Source organism: Bufo bufo, chromosome 2 (genome assembly GCF_905171765.1).
Source record: "Bufo bufo chromosome 2, aBufBuf1.1, whole genome shotgun sequence".
NCBI lineage: Eukaryota > Metazoa > Chordata > Amphibia > Anura > Bufonidae > Bufo > Bufo bufo.
The window spans coordinates 105,426,840-105,447,417 of record NC_053390.1 but is presented as its reverse complement, the minus strand read 5'-3'; the positions used below and the strand labels follow the sequence as shown (position 1 = coordinate 105,447,417).

Here is a 20,578-nt window from a genome sequence, read left to right as displayed (position 1 = left end):
TAAAGCTTTCAAGAGATTGTTTGCAGATGCTGGGTTACTTTGCATTTCCTAGGTAAAAGAGCCCACTACAACCATCGGGGCTTTTAAGGAAAGTAGTTTTCTTAAGTTCTGTTGGATGTAAGACTTGTATCAGTCATGCCCCCTAATGGGTACAATCAAGCTTGGCACTAAAAACAAGTTTGCCATTAGAGGTGTTGTTCGGTCTTATTTAAAAAAAAATCTGGCACTATGAACATGGGCGCATGCAGTGCTTGTGACCACAGATGGGAGGTTACACTTCAGGTCTGTTGGAAACCTTAGTCTTATTGCTGGAATGGAGTGGCATTCAATAGGCAAGTGTGTCTTTTTCCTTTTTTAAACACCTTCCTGGACATAAATACTAGGGGAGGGGTTAAACAACCCCTTTAAATCACTGTATAATTAAAGGAGTATTCCAGTAATGAGGTATTTCATATCTAGTGGATAAGGGCTAACTGCTCGATCAGTGAGAGGTCCCCTATCCGTATGGAGCAGCAGTCAAGGAAGCACACCACCCCTTAGATCTAACTCTATGGGACTGCTGTTCAGTTATCTCAAGCAGTCCCATACAGTTTGAACAGGGTTACATGGTTACATGTGGTTGCAAAATATAAGTTCGCAATTTCGCACTTCTACATTACAACTGTTCATGAACGCGTTCACGTTCTGAACCGCTAGGTTCCACGAATGCAACTCGATGGTCAGCAGAAATCCATTCCTGAGGGATCTTTGTGCAAAAGCCTTAAAGGGGTTGTCTAGGACTTTGATATTGATGACCTATCCTCAGGACAGCCCGCACCTCTGCAGATCAGATGTTACCTTCTAGTTCTGGTGCCGAAAGTACAGAGCTCTGTCCATTATGTAGTGGATGGAGCCGGTATCTGCGGCACTGCTACCACTGAATGAACTGCAGTTACAAGCTCTGTCCACTACACTATGGACAGCGCTGTGTAGTTTCAGCATCAGAGCTACAACTAAACAGTTGATTGGCGGGGATGCAGGGTGTCGGACCACCACTAATCTGATATTGATAGCTTACCCTAGTTGTGTACGGTTGATATTCTGAGTTGCAATAAGACCACATTCGGACGTGGCTGGACATTTTTTTGTGGATTATTTTATGCGGATTCCACAATGAAAAATTTCATTGTACAGTCTAATAAATGTGAGTGAGGTCTTTTTATCGGTACGGATTTGAAGACATGCTGCAGTTTTTCAAATTATCATCATGACTATACACACCTCCATTGTGGAAGAGCTCATTAGTACAGAAGGCCCAGGGAGCGCGGAGTAAAGCCAGCACCACTATACTCACCACTCCCTGGGCGTTCTGTACTAATGAGCATTGCTGTTGGCTTTACTCGCCGCTCTCTGGTCTTCTTTACCTGTATCCTGATAGTGTGTGTATAAGAAAGTAAGGTCCCTTTAAATTGATTCTGAAGGGAGGAAGAAATTTGCCTGTTCTGCCTACAGCACCAAAATACCTTACCCTTTATAGTCTGGAGCAGATACGAATATTAAAATTAGATAGTGGTCATAGACATCTCCTTCTCTTACAAGCCAAACTCAAGTCATTAACAAGTAGCTGCTCACATTCTTGCAAATCTGAAAGGCCACCATGTCACTCTCTATTTCCCCTGCAGCAAAATGATCAGGTGGAGGGAGAGAGACAGAGGAAGAAACTGCAGCTTCATCCCCCTCTTCCCCATCTACTATTTTCTGTATTAGCCTGGACACATATGGAGGTTTCAGAATATTTCCGGAGACCCCACAGTAAGAGAAAAGAGAACTACACACTGCTGGAAAATGAAGAATATTACATGTCCCCTGTTCAGAGCAAGTTGTGGGCATATACCCTGGACGAATAGCCATGATATATACAACTGCATACCTCTCGTGTGAACTCCCAATGCAGAGCATATTCTGAAGTACTACAGGAAATACAATGTGAATAGAGGCTCTCATTCATAAATTCACATGTATTACTGATTTCATGCCAAGGCTTCCTGTCTTTCAGTGAGACATGGCGTCCTTCCAGCACACGTGTACCCATCATTGTGGAACTTTACTATCAATACCATCTATACAACTGTTGTCTGGCACCTTTAGGCTATATTCACTAGATTTTAGAACAAATTGAAGTCAAAGGGGCGATTCACATGGCAGCTTTTTTTAGTGGCCTGTGAATAGCAGCCGTCAAAAAATAGGACATTTTGTCACTGACAGACCCCATTGAAATAAATAGGACAATTTTTAACAGCTGTTAGACAGGAGTACACCCATCTAAAGCCGTTAACAATGGGTACACTAGTGTAAAATGGCCTTTTAAGTGTTAAAAAAAAAAAAAAGAAAAAAGAAAAAAAAAAGAAGACTCATCCACTTCCACGCGTAAGCCGGTCACTCCTCACTTGAATCTGCCCTCAAGCACAATGCCGTCCCCACGCGATCATGCTGGGAGTGCGGGTGCAGGTCCTTCAAAATCAAGAGAAGAGCAACTGCCTCCACGCATGCAAATGGATGAGGTGAGCGATTTTTTCTATTCTGCTAACAAAACAACATTACAGCTGAGGACCACTATGGAGGTGTCACGGACGTCCCGAGACATACGGACATTCCCCTGACAGGTGGCAGGAGATCGGTGAGACTGGCAACACCTGGTTTGATCTGACATGTTTTCCTTTTGGATCAAATGACGTCTGTGTTGTTTCTGGTCCTTGCCACACCTTCTTTCCCCAGATGTGGCTATTGTGGTCATTTTACCTTCTCTATTTAGTGTTGTTTCTCCCACTATGCTTTGCGGTTTATAGCTTCTGTTGGACTTGTGGTTAGCCTGTGTTTGATTCTCGGCTGAGTTCCTGGTGCTACCAAAGCTTCATGGAAGATAAGTGTTTCCTTTCCCTTTTGTATTTTGTTTATATATTTGTGTGTGTTGCCTTTCCCTGTTTATCCGGTGTATGAACTTGCCCACCTTTGAGGCCTGTTCATACTAGTAGTCTGTCAGGACTGGAGGTTGGGTTTTCTCTAGGAGGTGTCCATTTTCCTTCCCTAGTTTCCAGGCCTTATTCCGGTATCCCCTTTCCCTCCCAAGCTCGGAGTGATGTTTTCCTCCCACACACACACGAGCGTGACAGGGGGACATTATTACTGCTGGGGGCCACTATGGGGAACATTATATATACTCCAGGGATTGGGATTTTATTAAAAAAAGCCAATGAAATTGATCCATTTTTAACGGACATGAAAAACGGCTATATAAATGGACAGACGGACAGAAAATGGATGTAAAAATGGCCATGAAAAACTAACAGTGTCTGTTATTATTTAACCCCTTAGTGACCAGCCTGTTTTGGGCTTTACTGACCAAGCGTCTTTCTTCCTTTTTTCAACGTCGCCTTCCAAGATCTATAACTTTATTTTTCTGTCTATATACAGCCAGGTCCATAAATATTGGGACATCGACCCAATTCTAACATTTTTGGCTCTATACACCACCACAATGGATTTGAAATGAAACAAACAAGATGTGCTTTAACTGCAGACTGTCAGCTTTAATTTGAGGGTATTTACATCCAAATCAGGTGAACGGTGCAGGAATTACAACAGTTTGCATATGTGCCTCCCACGTGTTAAGGGACCAAAAATAATAGGACAATTGGCTTCTCAGCTGTTCCATGGCCAGGTGTGTGTTATTCCCTCATTATCCCAATTACAATGAGCAGATAAAAGGTCCAGAGTTCATTTCCAGTCTGCTATTTGCATTTGGAATCTGTTGCTGTCAACTCTCAAGATGAGATCCAAAGAGCTGTCACCATCAGTGAAGCAAGCCATCATTAGGCTGTAATAACACAACAAACCCATCAGAGAGATAGCAAAAACATTAGGCGTGGCCAAAACAACTGTTTGGAACATTCTTAAAAAGAAGGAACGCACCGGTGAGCTCAGCAACACCAAAAGACCTGGAAGACCACGGAAAACAACTGTGGTGGATGACCGAAGAATTCTTTCCCTGGTGAAGAAAACATCCTTCACAACAGTTGGCCAGATCAAGAACACTCTCCAGGAGGTAGGTGTATGTGTGTCAAAGTCAACAATTAAGAGAAGACTTCACCAGAGTGAATACAGAGGGTTCACCACAAGATGTAAACCATTGGGGAGCCTCAAAAACAGGAAGGCCAGATTAGAGTTTGCCAAACGACATCTAAAAAAGCCTTCACAGTTCTGAAACAACATCCTATGGACAGATGAGACCAAGATCAACTTCTACCAGAGTGATGGGAGGAGAAGAGTATTGAGAAGGAAAGGAACTGCTCATGATCCTAAGCATACCACCTCATTAGTGAAGCATGGTGGTGGTAGGGTCATCGCGTGAGCATGTATGGCTGCCAATGGAACTGGTTCTCTTGTATTTATTGATAATGTGAGTGCTGACAAAAGCAGCAGGATGAATTCTGAAGTGTTTAGGGCAATATTATCTGCTCATATTCAGCCAAATGCTTCAGAACTCATTGGACGGCGCTTCACAGTGCAGATGGACAATGACCCAAAGCATACTGCAAAAGCAACCAAAGAGTTTTTAAGGGAAAGAAGTGGAATGTTATGCAATGGCCAAGTCAATCACCGGACCTGAATCCGATTGAGCATGCATTTCACTTGCTGAAGACAAAACTGAAGGGAAAATGCCCCAAGAACAAGCAGGAACTGAAGACAGTTGCAGTAGAGGCCTGGCAGAGCATAACCAAGGATGAAACCCAGCGTCTGATGATGTCTATGCGTTCCAGACTTCAGGCTGTAATTGACTGCAAAGGATTTGCACCCAAGTATTAAAAAGTGAAAGTTTGATTTATGATTATTATTCTGTCCCATTACTTTTGGTCCCTTAACAAGTGGGAGGCACATATGCAAACTGTTGTAATTCCTACACCGTTCACCTGATTTGGATGTAAATAACCCTCAAATTAAAGCTGACAGTCTGCAGGTAAAGCACATCTTGTTCGTTTCATTTCAAATCCATTGTGGTGGTGTATAGAGCCAAAAATGTTAGAATTGTGTCGATGTCCCAATATTTTTGGACCCGACTGTAGCTGTAGTTTGTAGTTGTAGTTTTAATGGCGTCATTTTGGGGTACAAATAACTTTCTGATTTAACTGTTTCTGGGAGAGAGGTGGGAAAAAACAGCAATACTGCCACTAAGTTTTTACGTTGTAAATTTTACAGTGTTCATTTTTGGGTATAAATAACATAATATCTCTATTCTCTGGGTCAGTACGATTACAGTGATACTAAATACACACACACACACATATATATTATTATTATTATTTTTTTTTTACGTTTTGTGCAATAAAAGGAAGTCAATCTTTTTCCATCGCCGCTTCCCAAGACCCATAACTTTTTTATTTTTCTGTTATGTGAGGGCTTGATTTTTGCAAGACGACTTGTAGTTTTCATTGGTATAATTTTGGAGTAAACTTATGCTTTTTGATCGCTTGTTAAGTTTTTTCGGTGGCAACCAAGAATAAATTAGCAATTCTGTCAATTCTTTTTTTTTTTTTTTTTTTTTTTTTTTTACGACGTTCATTGTAGGGGACAATTTACATGATATTTATGTAGTGTGGGTTATCACGGACGCAGCGATACCAAAGATATGGGGGGGGATTTTTTTTTTACATTTTAAAGCGTATTTTCAATGAAAAAAAAAAAAAAGTATTTTTTTTACTGGAATTTTTTTATACTACTTAATATTCCCACAAGGGGACTATTACAGACAACATTTTGATTGATTTTAAAATACAATGCACTATGATTATCCCTACAGTACATTGCATTTAAATGTCAGTTCTATACTGACATTGACCAGCAGGCTGCGCCAAGGAGGCACAGCCTGCTGGAAAATACTCAAGGCTGGTTTGGGGCATATATCAGACCTCAGCCAGCCTTTACACACATCGGCATCCCACAATCGCATTTGCGGGGTGCCAATGGGAGACGGATGCCTGCGGCATGTAAAAGGTTAAACAGCCCTGATCGGCACTCCTAGAGCAGGAGCCCGCGCTCCCCACTGCAAGGGGGAACAGTGACGTGCATTAGGCTTAAAGGGGTATTCCCATCGCATACAATGGGGGCATATCACTAAGATATGCCCCCATTGTCTGATAGGTGCGGGTCCCACCTCTGGGACCTACACCTACAAGGAGAACGGAGTGGGCAGAGCTGTGGCTGGAGGACCCCGGGTTTCCCGGGGTCCGTCCATCACCAAGCGCTGCTCCCATACAAGTGAATGGGAACGCACCGCACACGTGTGGCCCCTGCTCCCATTAATTTCTATGGGGCAGATGGAAATCGCCGAGCGCTCGGCTATTTTTGGCGGCCCCATTAAAATGAAAGGAGGGCGGCTGCGCATACGCCCTCCATTTATTTCTACGCTCTGTTCCGGACCTGTCAGACAATGGGGACATATCCTAGCAATATGCCCCCATTGTATGTGATGGCAAAGCTCCTTTAAGGCATAACGCTATATTGACAGTAAAAAAAAAAAAAAAAAAAAGTTGTTAACCCCTTAGTAACCACCGTAAAAAGGCGTATGGGTGGTCAGTAAGGGGTTAATAGCCTTCAATGTAGAGTTATGCCTTAACCCTAATTCACACGTCAGTGTTCCACGGACATATCCTGTACGTGTTCTCCATGGACAGCACACGTCCCCATTCATTTTAACGTGTGTATTCACACATCAGTTTTTTTACCATGGTCTGTGATTTTAGCACAGATGCATGCTCTATTTTGTCCATGTTTCACGGATCACGAGGAAGAGATGCTTTGAAAATTATTTTCCAGCCGTGCAGTGTCCGTAAAACACGGATAACACACAGAAAGCAAAAAACAGACACATGGATCCATCACGGACATCTTCACGGAGGCATCGCTGACCACCTTTTCACGGATTTAGGCACTGACACGAACGTGTGAATGTGCTTTATTCACATGTCCATGTTTTGGTCAGCGATTTCCATCAATGATTGTGAGCCAAAACCAGGACTGAAGCCTCCACAGACATAAGGTGTATGAGAAAGATCTGCTCCTGTTCTGTGTTTAGAGCCGCACCTTTGCTGTCCGCATCTTTTGCGGCCCCATTGAAGTGAATGGGTCCGCATCCGAGCCGCCAAAACTGCGGCTTGGATGTGGACCAAAACAACGCCCGTGTGCATGAGGCCTAAGGCATCATTGTATGAGGTACCTTACTCCTGAGTCCTTATATACAAGCATAGCAAATGTGGTGCCAGTATTCAAAAAGGGTCCAAAAACAGAGCCTGGAAACTATAGGCCGGTAAGTTTAACATCTTTCGTGGGTAAACTGTTTGAAGGTTTTCTAAGAGATGCTATCTTGGAGTGCCTCAATGAAAATAAGCAAATAACGTCATATCAGCATGGCTTCATGAGGGATCGGTCACGTCAAACTAATTTAATCAGTTTCTATGAGGAGGTAAGTTCTAGACTTGACAGCGGCAAATCAATGGCTGTCGTGTATCTGGACTTCTCCAAAGCATTTGACACTGTACCACAGAAAAGGTTAGTATATAAAATGAGAATGCTTGGACAGGGAGAAAATGTCTGTGGGTAAGTAACTGGCTGAGTGATAGAAAACAGAGGGTGGTTATTAACGGTACATACTCAGATTGGGTCACTGTCACTAGTGGGGTACCTCAGGGGTCAGTATTGGGCCCTATTCTCTTCAATATATTTATTAATGATCTCGTAGAAGGCTTGCACAGTAAAATATAAATTTTCGCAGATGACACTAAACTGTGTAAAGTAATTAACACTGAAGAGGACAGTATACTACTACAGAGGGGTCTGGATAGATTAGAGGCTTGGGCAGAGAAGTGGCAGATGAGGTTTAACACTGACAAATGTAAGGTTATGCACATGGGAAGGAATAATGCAAGTCACCCGTACATACTAAATGATAAAACACTGGGTAACACTGACATGGAAAAGGACCTAGGAATTTTGGTGAACAGCAAACTAAGCTGTAGAAACCAGTGTCAGGCAGCTGCTGCCAAGGCCAATAAGATAATGGGTTGCATCAAAAGGGGCATAGATGCCCGTGATGAGAACATATTCCTACCACTTTACAAATCACTAGTCAGACCACACATGGAGCACTGTGTACAGTTCTGGGCTCCTGTGAACAAGGCAGACATAGCAATGCTGGAGAGGGTTCAGAGGAGGGCAACTAAAGTAATAACTGGAATGGGGCAACTACAGTGCCCTGAAAGATTATAAAAATTAGGGTTATTCACTTTAGAAAATGCGCCGCGGACTCTGGCAGAGGGACGGCAAAGTGCGCAGGCGCGGGATCTGGCAGAGGGACGGGTAGGATTGCGGAGGCGGCGCTGAGCTGTAGAAGGCGGCGCAGAAGACAGCGAAGGCGGCGCTGGGCACCGGACGGCGAGGGGTGCTGCCGGGCACCCTGTATTAACGGACCTCCCCTTGGGCACCTTAAGTGAGTGATTGACAGGTTATATAAACCTGTTTTTTGGGTAAATAGAGCCACAGTGAAGTTTAATAAGGCCAGCTTAGGATTATTCTTATTACTCCAGGCATGAGCATATGTTTAGGTTATAGGGGTAAAATCTCATGCTACAAGAGGACATAGTTTTAAATTAGAGGGGCAAAGGTTTAAAAGTAATATCAGGAAGTATTACTTTACTGAGAGAGTAGTGGATGCATGGAATAGCCTTCCTGCAGAAGTGGTAGCTGCAAATACAGTGAAGGAGTTTAAGCATGCATGGGATAGGCATAAGGCCATCCTTCATATAAGATAGGGCCAAGGGCTATTCATAGTATTCAGTATATTGGGCAGACTAGATGGGCCAAATGGTTCTTATCTGCAGACACATTCTATGTTTCTATGTTTCTAGAATCCCTTTAAGTTGTATTACTGAAATACATGAACTTTGCATGATATTCTAATTTTTCGAGTTTTACCTGTATATCAGGGGTCAGTACAGAGATCTCTCCCATCATGTATTTATCCCCAGGACTGTGACGAGGGGACATCCTCTGCGTCTGGAGGAAAGAAGGTTTGTACACAAACATAGAAGAGGATTCTTTTACGGTAAGAGCAGTGCGACTATGGAACTCTCTGCCTGAGGAGGTGGTGATGGTGAGTTGACTAAAAGAGTTCAAGAGGGGCCTGGATGTATTTCTGGAGTGTAATAATAGGCTACTAGAGATGGGAAGTTGATCCAGGGAGTTATTCTGATTGCCTGATTGGAGTCGGGAAGTAATATTTTCCCCTAAAGTGGGGAAAATTGGTTTCTACCTCACAGGGGTTTTTCGCCTTCCTCTGGATCAACTTGCAGGATAAGAGGCTGAACTGGATGGACAGATGTCTTTTTTCAGCCTTATAAACTATGTTACTAAACGCATTGTAATAATTTCCGGTAGATTCTCAGGTGGCCCACCTCTAAGGGGTAGTCCTTCCTTCCACTGTGGGATACCCTGGGGGATCCCTGTAAGGTATTTTACCTGTGAGTCGTTTATTCTTTGTATTTTTGTTTTGTGTACCTTTCTCTATTATTGTGTATATATATAACCCATCCTGCATAACTAACTACAGACCAGTCTCCAATCTCTAAACTCCTGGAGCGCCTGGTCTACTGGTCTGGCCTCATCCGCTATCTCTCCACTAACTCTCTCCTTGATCCATTACAATCTGGTTTCCGCACCCTACATTCTACAGAAACTGTCCTCACCAAAGTGACAAATGACTTCCTGACAGCAAAATGCAACGGTAACTACTCTCTGCTCATTCTCCTTGACCTCTCTTAAGCTTTTGACACTGTAGACCATCATCTCCTACTCACTCCAATAGATTAGCCTAAAGGACACTGCCCTCTCCTGTTATTTTTTTTTTCATATCTCTCTGACTGCTCTTTCAGGGTATCATTTGCTGGCTCCACTTCTCCTCTCCCTCTTGCTGTGGTTCCTCAGGGTTCAGTCCTAGGCCCTCTCCTCTTCTTTCTCGACAAAGCCCCAATTGGACAGACCATCAGCAGATTTGATTTCCAGTACCATATCTATGCTGATGACACACAACTATACACATCATCCCCTGACATCACCACTGCTGTATTACAGAACACTAGTGACCATCTGTCCACTGTCTCTAACATGTCCTCTCTATCTGAAACTGAATCTTTCAAAAACTTAACTTTGTGTCCTCTCCATCTACTAACCTACCCAAACCTGATATCTCCCTCTTCGTGTGTGGCACCATCATCCCTCCTATGCAGCACGCCTGCTGTCTCTGTGTTACATTTGACACAGATCTTTCATTCACCCCCTATATTCAATCTCCTTATATCTGCATCTCAAAAACATCTCTAGAATCCGCTCCTTTCTCACTACGGAAAAAAAAAAAAAAAAAATTCATTGTTGCCCTGATCCATTCCCACCTCGATTACTGTAACTCACTATTAATTGGCCTCCCCCTCACCAGACTCTCCCCTCTCCAATCTGTCCTTAATGCAGCAGCCATGGTCATCTATCTGTCCAACCGCTACTCTGATGCCCCCGCCCTGTGCCAGTCATTGCACTGGTTGCCCATAGAGTACAGGATTCAACTGCTTGTTCTCACTCACAAAGCTCTCCACAGTGCTGCACCCTCCTACATCTCTTCTCTCATCTCTGTCTACCACCCTACCTGTGCTCTTTGCTCTCTAAAAGGATTTTTGACTGACATCCACCATAATCTGAACCTCTCACTCCCGGCTTCAATACTTCTCCCGAGCTGCACCAGTTCTCTTGAATGCCCTACCTGAAGAAATTAGGTAGAATCACAATATACACAGTTTTAGGAGCTCCCTAAAAAACACATCTTTTTAGAGTGGACTATCACATCCACTGATCTAACCCCTCTCCATATATAGACCATTTATCATAATTTCCTGAACCTCCACCACACCCATGCACACAGAAGCACTACAGGTATTAGATGGCTGGCCCATTGTACAAAACAAGCACTTTTACCTTTTGTGTCACCCCTATCTCCTCATAGATTGTAAGCTCTTGTGAGCAGGACTCATTTCTCTTGTTCTTATTATTGACTTGTCTGTTGCTATGTTATTTTTGACTGTTTGTACTTGAACCTCCTGAGTGTAAAGCGCTGCGGAATATGTTGGCGCTATATAAATAAAGATTATTATTATATATATATATATATATATATATATATATATATATATATATATATATATATATATATATATCCGTCTCCATAGTTTAACAAAAGTGGTGTTTCCACATTAGGACGTCTGTTTTGGTACTCAATAAATTTTAAATAATTACGTAATTTTTGGTGTCTACAGAGTTTCTTTCACATCAAGTTAAACAAGATTGTGGTACTGTGAATTATTTCATGTCTCCCAAGTTTCCCTCTTTTGAAAAGATAGTCCCTCTTTTTGACCCAAGTCCCTCTGTCCCTCTTTGCTCCTTAAAGGGTTTTTCTCACTTCAGCTTCAGCTTCATTTATCATGTAGAGCAAGTTAATACAAGCCACTTACTAATATATTGTGATTATCCATATTGCCTCCTTTGCTGACTGGATTAATTTTTCCATCACATTTTACGCTGCTTGTTTATATGGTTACGATCACCCTGCAATCCATCAGCGGTGGCCGTGCTTGCACGCTGTAGAAAAAAGTGCCGTCCTCTCTGATGGCCAGGACAGTGGGAGCGCACATAGACTAGTGCTTTTTTCTATAGTGTGCAAGCACGGCCACCGCTGATAGATTACAGGGTGTACAGTCGTGGCCAAAAGTTTTGAGAATGTGAAAACTAATATTTGTGTCAAAGTTTGCTGCTAAACTGCTTTTAGATCTTTGTTTCAGTTGTTTCTGTGATGCAGTGAAATATAATTACACGCACTTCATACGTTTCAAAGGCTTTTATCGACAATGACATTTATGCAAAGAGTCAGTATTTGCAATGTTGGCCCTTCTTTTTCAGGACCTCTGCAATTCGACTGGGCATGCTCTCAATCAACTTCTGGGCCAATTCCTGACTGATAGCAACCCATTCATTCATAATCACTTCTTGGAGTTTGTCAGAATTAGTGGGTTTTTGTTTGTCCACCCGCCTCTTGAGGATTGACCACAAGTTCTCAATGGGATTAAGATCTGGGGAGTTTCCAGGCCATGGACCCAAAATGTCAACGTTTTGGTCCCCGAGCCACTTAGTTATCACTTTTGCCTTATGGCCCGGTGCTCCATCATGCTGGAAAATGCATTGTTCTTCACCAAACTGTTGTTGGATTGTTGGAAGAAGTTGCTGTTGGAGGGTGTTTTGGTACCATTCTTTATTCATGGCTGTGTTTTTGGGCAAAATTTTAAATGAGCCCACTCCCTTGGATGAGAAGCAACCCCACACATGAATGGTCTCAGGATGCTTTACTGTTGGCATGACACAGGACTGATGGTAGCCCTCACCTTTTCTTCTCCGGACAAGCCTTTTTCTAGATGCCCCAAACAATCGGAAAGAGGCTTCATCGGAGAATATGACTTTGCCCCAGTCCTCAGCAGTCCATTCACCATACTTTCTGCAGAAGATCAATCTGTCCCTGATGTTTTTTTTGGAGAGAAGTGGCTTCTTTGCTGCCCTTCTTGACACCAGGCCATCTTCCAAAAGTCTTCGCCTCACTGTGCGTGCAGATGCGCTCACACCTGCCTGCTGCCATTCCTGAGCAAGCTCTGCACTGGTGGCACTCCGATCCCGCAGCTGAAACCTCTTTAGGAGACGATCCTGGCGCTTGCTGGACTTTCTTGGGCGTCCTGAAGCCTTCTTAACAAGAATTGAACCTCTTTCCTTGAAGTTCTTGATGATCCTATAAATTGTTGATTGAGGTGCAATCTTAGTAGCCACAATATCCTTGCCTGTGAAGCCATTTTTATGCAACGCAATGATGGCTGCACGCGTTTCTTTGCAGGTCACCATGGTTAACAATGGAAGAACAATGATTTCAAGCATCACCCTCCTTTTAACATGTCAATTTTGAAAAAACAAAAATAGGGGTAGGGAGGAGGTATAGGAAAGGCGCCAAACCGAGCAAAAATGCACTAATTTTTTTTTATCATGGTGCTAGAGTGCTAGCATAATATATATATATATATATAGGTCAAAGACTTCTACATAAAAAACCCTTTCATGTAGAAAACAAAATAGAATAAAAAATAAAAAAATGAAAAATAGAATAAAAAATAATAATAAAATAATAATAATTATTAACAATTGATAAAGATAAAGCCACTTGCTCCTGATGAAGGGGAAACATTGATCCCCGAAACGCGTTGAGCCACTTATCTGCTAATAAAGGTGATTTGATCAGAAGCACACTGCCTTGCTGCCATCATTCACTAAGACTCTACACACGATCCTGGCCAGGGGGGAATCGTCACAGGTGTTTTATGCTTATCCTGCTGACGACCCCCCAGTGAAGTAAGTACCTCACTGGATGTTTATTCATCCATTTCATTCCTTTCTTTTAACCTTGGTTTTTAACCTCCACCTTTAACCCTCTGTGTTCACCACAGCAGGGACCGCATTTATTTCAACTATTTTATTCCAATGATAATTTTTTTTTTTTTATTAATAATTTTTTATCTTTATCAATTGTTAATTATTATTATTTTATTATTTTTTATTCTATTCTATTATTTTGTTGTTTTCTACATGAAAGGTTTTTTATGTAGAAGTCTTTGATATATATATATATATATATAATGCTAGCACTCTAGCACCATGATAAAAAAAAATTTTGTGCATTTTTGCTCGGTTTGGCGCCTTTCCTATACCTCCTCCCTACCCCTATTTTTGTTTTTTCAAAATCTACATTGAGTGCCCTGCTTGGACACTTTTTTTGGCTGCCACCCTTGCGCTACTTAGACTTCAGTCACCACCACTGTCAGCGCCTACTGTCAGACACAAGGGGATTTTTTCTCTCTAGATCCTTTAGTGTCTGAATAAACTTCCTCCTTTTTTCCTTCTTTTCATTTAACATGTCATCTGCCATTTTAACCCAATCAGCCTGACATAATGATCTCCAGCCTTGTGCTCGTCAACATTCTCACCTGAGTTAACAAGACTATTACTGAAATGATCTCAGCAGGTCCTTTAATGACAGCAATGAAATGCAGTGGAAAGTTTTTTTGGGGATTAAGTTAATTTTCATGGCAAAGAAGGACTATGCAATTCATCTGATCATTCTTCATAACATTCTGGAGTATATGCAAATTGCTATTATAAAAACTTAAGCAGCAACTTTTCCAATATTTATGTAATTCTCAAAACTTTTGGCCACGACTGTACATAACCATGGAAATGAGCAGTGTATAATGTGATGAAAACATGGATCCAGCCAGCAAAGGAAGCAATATGGACAACCACAATACGTTAGTAAGTGCCTTGTATTAACTTCCTCTACATAATAAAAGCTTTTTACTGAAGTGACAACTCCTTTAAACCCCGCCAATGCAGTTCTGACAGTGCTGGGTACCCGCTGCACCCCACTTCCCTCTACAAAGCAGGAAATGACTGTGAATTCTGCTCAGCCAATCAGCGTCTGCAGCTACGACCCGCCTCAGCCAGTGATTGGGCCTTTGACACAACGAGTCATAAGTGTCCTTTTTTGCCCATCCAATAAAACATTCTAACTATAGACATGCATTAGATATTAAATGGGGTTTTCCAAGGCTTTTCTACTGATAACCTTCTGACTAGGTCATCGGTATCTGATCGGTAGGGGTCTAACACCTGGGATCCCCACTGATCAGCTGTTTGAGAAGGCACCTGCGCTTGCAGTAGCGCTGTAGCCTTCTCACAGCTCACCAAGCACAGCGCCGTCCATTGTATAGCGGCTGTGCTCGGTATTGCAGCTCAGCCCCATTCACTTCAATGGGCTGGACTGCACCTATGCCATGTGACCAATAAATGTATATTATCCACCTTCTTGTCCCTGTTTTACCTAAAGAGCGCTGTCTCTAAGCGGTTCCTCCCCCTTCTCTGACAGTGCGTCGATCCATGCGGGCCACGTGACGTCTTTGTCGGCCCATGTGACATGGCTCGGACTCACTGTGGGGGCGGACCGCTCTTCGTTCACCAGCGGGGGTAGGTGGAGCTAGCACATGAGCGGCCGCTTCACGGAGCGTGGTTCCTGCTAGAGAGGGACCGCGCACCTTCTATCTTTATGTACATTGAAACAGAGTTGCAGTCTTGGTTACAGTACGGGCTCCTGTACCAAGCAGAGCTGTACCAGTACTTAGATATGTAGAGTTGTATCAGTACTTAGGGCCTCTGTACTAGTATCTCATTAGGTCTAAGCATTCTCGCAGCCTGTCAGCTGTTCCTATAGCAGCGTGTGTGACGGTCTGCACCTTGCTCCTGCTGCTCAGACATTGTAGCGGGACACACTTCATGTATTCGCTACAGACCAGTTGTTAATGAGATAGACCTTGCAGCAGTGATTGTCTAGATTGACTGGGGCATAGGTTGGCCCAGGGTCTATGGCGTTTCTTACCCTGTGGCTATGATAACAATACCTGCCCAGCCTGCGTGGACAATGATGCTGTAGGGTAGTAACAAAGCGTAGTTTTATTTAATTCTTTACCCCCACTACCTAGTGACTTAATAAAGATTTTTGTTTTGGTCCCTTTTAACATCCCTTTTTCCTTGTCAGCATATTCAATTCAGGGGTGTATACCTGCGATGTTCTTGTACAGACAAGTGACAGACAGACACCACATTAAGGCCGCTTTCACACGAGCGAGTTGTACACTTCAGACTGAGTGTGAGCATAAGACCGCTCTCGTCCTGAACTCCTAGCACTGCAGGGTCACATAGCATTATATTGATTTATGATGCTATGTAACCCTTAGGCTGGGTTCACACGGGCGTTGCGGGAAAATGTGCGGATGCGTTGCGGGAACACCTGCGATTTTTCCGCGCGAGTGCAAAACATTGTAATGCGTTTTGCACTCGCGTGAGAAATCGCGCATGTTTGGTACCCAAACCCGAACTTCTTCACAGAAGTTCGGGCTTGGGATCGGTGTTCTGTAGATTGTATTATTTCCCCTTATAACATGGTTCTAAGGGAAAATAATAGCATTCTGAATACAGAATGCAAAGTAAACTAGCTGTAATTAATGCTCACCACAGGTCCTGTTCAGCAAAGGAGACAGAAGGAGATGCCGGGCTACGCGATCAAGTGGACTAAGGTGAGTTAATTTTTTTTTACATTTTTTTAACCCCTCCAGTGCTGTTTTACTATGCATTCTGTATTCAGAATGCTATTATTTTCCCTTAAAACCATGTTATAAGGGAAAATAATAATGATCGGGTCTCCATCCCGATTGTCTCCTAGCAACCGTGCGTGAAAAACCGCACCACATCCGCACTTGCTTGCGGATGCTTGCGATTTTCACGCAGCCCCATTCACTTCTATGGGGCCTGCGTTGCATGAAAAACGCAGAATATAGAGCTTGCTGCGATTTTCACGCAACGCACAAGTGATGCGTGAAAATCACCGCTCATGTGAACAGCCCCATAGAAATGAATGGGTCGGTATTCAGTGCGGGTGCAATGCGTTCACCTCCCGCATCGCATCCGCGCGGAATACTCGCCCGTGTGAAAGGGGCCTTATAGTTCTGGAATGTATTGGATAACACTGACAGCATTATGTCACTTTTCTCCAATACATTCCAGACCTCTAAGGGTTACATAGCATCATAAATCAATATAATCCAAGGAGACCCTGGCAGTGCTGCGAGGTCAGGACGGGAGCTGTCTTATACTCACGCTCCGAGTCTGAACTCGCTCGTGTGAAAGCGGCCTAAGAGTCAGATTAAGGATAAGAAATTAAGTAAGACATTACCAAAGTAAGTGTCGAATCCTCTACGGGTCGGAAGGCATTCTTTTTTATATAGGCCAAGGTGCCATTTTCCCACCATGTGTGTGGCATATCCGGCTTCCTTCAGTAACTGGGGCAGCAGCTTTTCATCAAGAGGTAGACAGTGGGGCTGACACGGCCATATTATCTGATGCTGCAGCCCCGTGTGAATCTTGGGGGACAAAAATTTAGAAAAAAAAATAAAATCAGCAGCAAGATCAATAGGCTGTATATAATAAAATATGTATAAAAGAAAGCGAGACGTGTGCTATACGAGCATATATACAGCTCAGCAGGCTTCACTACAGGTCTGGGCTTCACCCACTGATGGCATATCACTAGGATAGGGTTTTTTTTTGGTTTTTTTTACAGCTTTTGGTAGTGTTCTTTTTCTAGAGTTATACCAAGTCCTATAAGCAGGTCACAGCCAGAGAATAAAAAATTTTTTTAAAAAAAAGCCATCAAAACATCACACTTTAAAATTCATGCTAATTAATGCATTTTATATTTGGTAGACTTGAAAGCAAGATCTGATTGCACACAAAAAAATTATAATAATCTGCCGAACATGCCATGAATAGGGATGAGCCAACTTGTGTTTTCAAGTTCGGCGTATAAGGTTCGGGTTATCTAAGAAATCTGTTATGAATTCCGCTACTACGGACTATAACTTATGGTCCGTGGTAGTGGAATCTATAACGGAATTCTTAGATAACTCAAACCAAAACCTTGTACGCCAAACTAAAAAAAAACACGTTCGCTCATCCCTAGCCATGAAAAAAATGGCACAGTTGGACTTTATGCAATGGAGTCGAATCGATCGATCTGCACCAGTACTAAGGCATAATAGGGTTACAGATGATGGCACATGCTATGTTCATGCAAAAAAAAAAAACGGCAACTTTTCTCGCTGCTAAGTGGACGGAGTGAAATACGGTGGGAAAGGCCAATAACCCTCTAACAGATTTATTATTACTAAAAAAGTTAAAAGCAAAATTAGAGCAAATTCAAGCCTCCTCATAGCCGGCATCAATTTAGTTTTCGGTCTTTAGAACAGCCCCAAAAACGCCACATTTATGAAGAGGCAGTTATATTAAAGGCTGTCTGTGCCGTTTCGTAAATTGCGGAACACGCACGGACGCCATCAGTGTTTTGCGGATCCGCGATCTGTGGACCGCAAAACACACCACGGTCGTGTGCATGTAGCCAATCACTGATCAAACACTGACTGTGGAAGTGGCCTTAAAGCCTGTATTACACCTGTCGATTTTTTGGCAGATGATCGCTCGTTAGCGATCATCCTGCAGTGTAAGGCTAGGTCTACACGACGAGATGTGTCGCGCGACAATTTTTATACTGATAATCTATGGTGTCGCACTGCAACATGCGGCGACTGCAACACGACAGTAGCAGAAAATCCATCCAAGATGGATTTTTCTGCGTCTGCCGTGTCGCAGTCGCAGCATGTCACAGTGCGACACCATAGACTATCATTAAAAAAATTGTCGCGCGACATTGGTGCAACATCAAAGTCGCGCGACACATGTTGCAATGTAGTTGTGCCCTATGTGTTACGCGACACGTCGTCGTGTAACCCTAGCCTAAAGCTTCATTCACACGTCAGTGATTTGCATCAGTGATTTTGAGCCAAAACCAGGTGCGGCTCTAAACACAGAACAGGTGCAGATCTTTCCCTTAGGCTAGGTCTACACGACGACATTTGTCGCGCGACAATAAGTCACGCAACAGATAGGGCACAACTACACTGAAACATTTGTCGCACGTCATTTTGTTGTACCATTGTCGCACGACAATTTTTATAATGATAGTCTATGGTGTTGCAATGAGACATGCTACGACGCGACAGTCGCAGAAAAGTCCATCTCGAATGGATTTTTTGCGACTGTCCCGTCGCAGTAGCATGTCGCAGCATAGACTACCATTATAAAAATTGTCACACGACATTGTTGCGACAAATGTCGTCGTGTTAACCTAGCCTTATACCTTATGTCTGTGGAGGCTCCAATCCTGGTTTTGGCTCACAATCACTGATGGAAATCACTGACCGAACACTGACGTGTGGAGAAGGAAACTGTTGCTATTACATGCAGCGATCTCCTCCACAGTATAGGGAGGAGTGATTGTTGACACTATTGCTCGTCCCCACACAGAATCATTATTTGCCTGATTAGATGGTGCGATCTGCCCACATAAGAGATGTGATTACCTGATGAACGAGTAATCGGCAGCACCATTACACAGGAAGATAATTGCTAACGAGCGTTCCTGAGAAAGCTTATTAATGATTATCTGCGATTGCGTTTGAGTTCAATCAGATTCCACTTTTCATTTTCCGAAGCAGCTGTCCATAATAAAAGGTGGAATCTAATTGGTTGCTATGGGCAACTCAACTAGTTCCACTTTACACCAGTTTGATAAATCTCCCCCCAAATACCGAAGACTTTACAAATAACTTCGCCTCATCGGAGGCCGTACATGTTACACGGATCTCCATGCAGCATTAATCCGAAGTTTTGAGCGAAGCGACTTCAGATCTAGGATCCGAAGGTTGCGGCACTCATCACTAGCCGCACGGACAGCACACAAACGACACCGATGTGCTATAGAAATGTACGGGTCCTGGTGCGATCTGCAAAATATGCGGATGGGTCATGGACCAAAAATACTGTGGTGTGCATGAGGCCAAGGTGACCCCGAATGTCCGCAGTGCCCAGAATCAGCATAGTGCTGCTTTTAGTTTATCTACTGCCCCAATAATAAGAGAACTATGGATGCTATGGGCAACAATGCCGAGCTAGATAGATGAAGCCCAAATCAAAAGCATCCCCCCTGAGTAACCCGCTCCCGAGATCACATGACCAACTCCAGTCACATGACCCGAGAACTTTTGCACCCCCCTGCCCGGGCTGACCTGGTACCTGCCGCTCAGCAGCTGGCTGCGGGACGGGGTGCACAGCGGCTGCACGTAGTAGGAGCCCAGCTCCACGCCTTGGCTTCTCAGACTGTCCAGAGTCGGGGTTCTGATCTCGGAGCCGTGGAAGCTCACGTCATTAAAGCCCAGGTCGTCCGCCAGGACGAAGACTATGTGCGGTGGAAGGGCAGCAGTGGTGGTGGCATCCTGGCAGAGCAGCAGCAGCCCGGCCCAGAGGAGCAGCATCCCCGGCCCTGCCATGCTGACTACTAGGGGGACAGTGCTGCTCTCAGGGAAACTTCTGCAGGAACTGACAGCTCCGGCCCGCCCTGCACCCTCCTCCCTCCTCCTACACAGGACAGCTTTATGTCCGTGATGAACTGTCATAGAGGGAGTCATGTGCTGTGTACACCTCAGCCAGGACTATGTATAACAGTACTGTGTACACCTCAGCCAGGACTATGTATAATGTATAACAGTGCTGTGTACACCTCAGCCAGGACTGTTTATAATGTATAACACTGCTGTGTACACCTCAGCCAGGACTATGTATAATGTATAACAGTGCTGTGTACACCTCAGCCAGGACTATGTATAATGTATAACACTGCTGTGTACACCTCAGCCAGGACTATGTATAATGTATAACAGTGCTGTGTACACCTCAGCCAGGACTGTGTATAATGTAT

General features: G+C 43.5%; 1 protein-coding gene across 1 annotated transcript in view; it reads right to left on the bottom strand.

Annotated features, from left to right (window-relative positions):
- The window catches only part of ARSB (arylsulfatase B), a 217,876-nt gene extending 197,652 nt beyond the window's left edge, over positions 1–20,224 (bottom strand). The window contains exons 1-2 of the mRNA XM_040421390.1: positions 19,890–20,224; positions 16,943–17,129 (exon numbers count right to left, since the gene is read on the bottom strand). Coding sequence (XP_040277324.1) covers positions 16,943–17,129; positions 19,890–20,150 — 448 coding nt within the window. The 5' untranslated portion in view covers positions 20,151–20,224. The remainder of the gene's footprint in view (positions 1–16,942; positions 17,130–19,889) is intronic.
- Between the last annotated feature and the right edge of the window lie 354 nt (positions 20,225–20,578).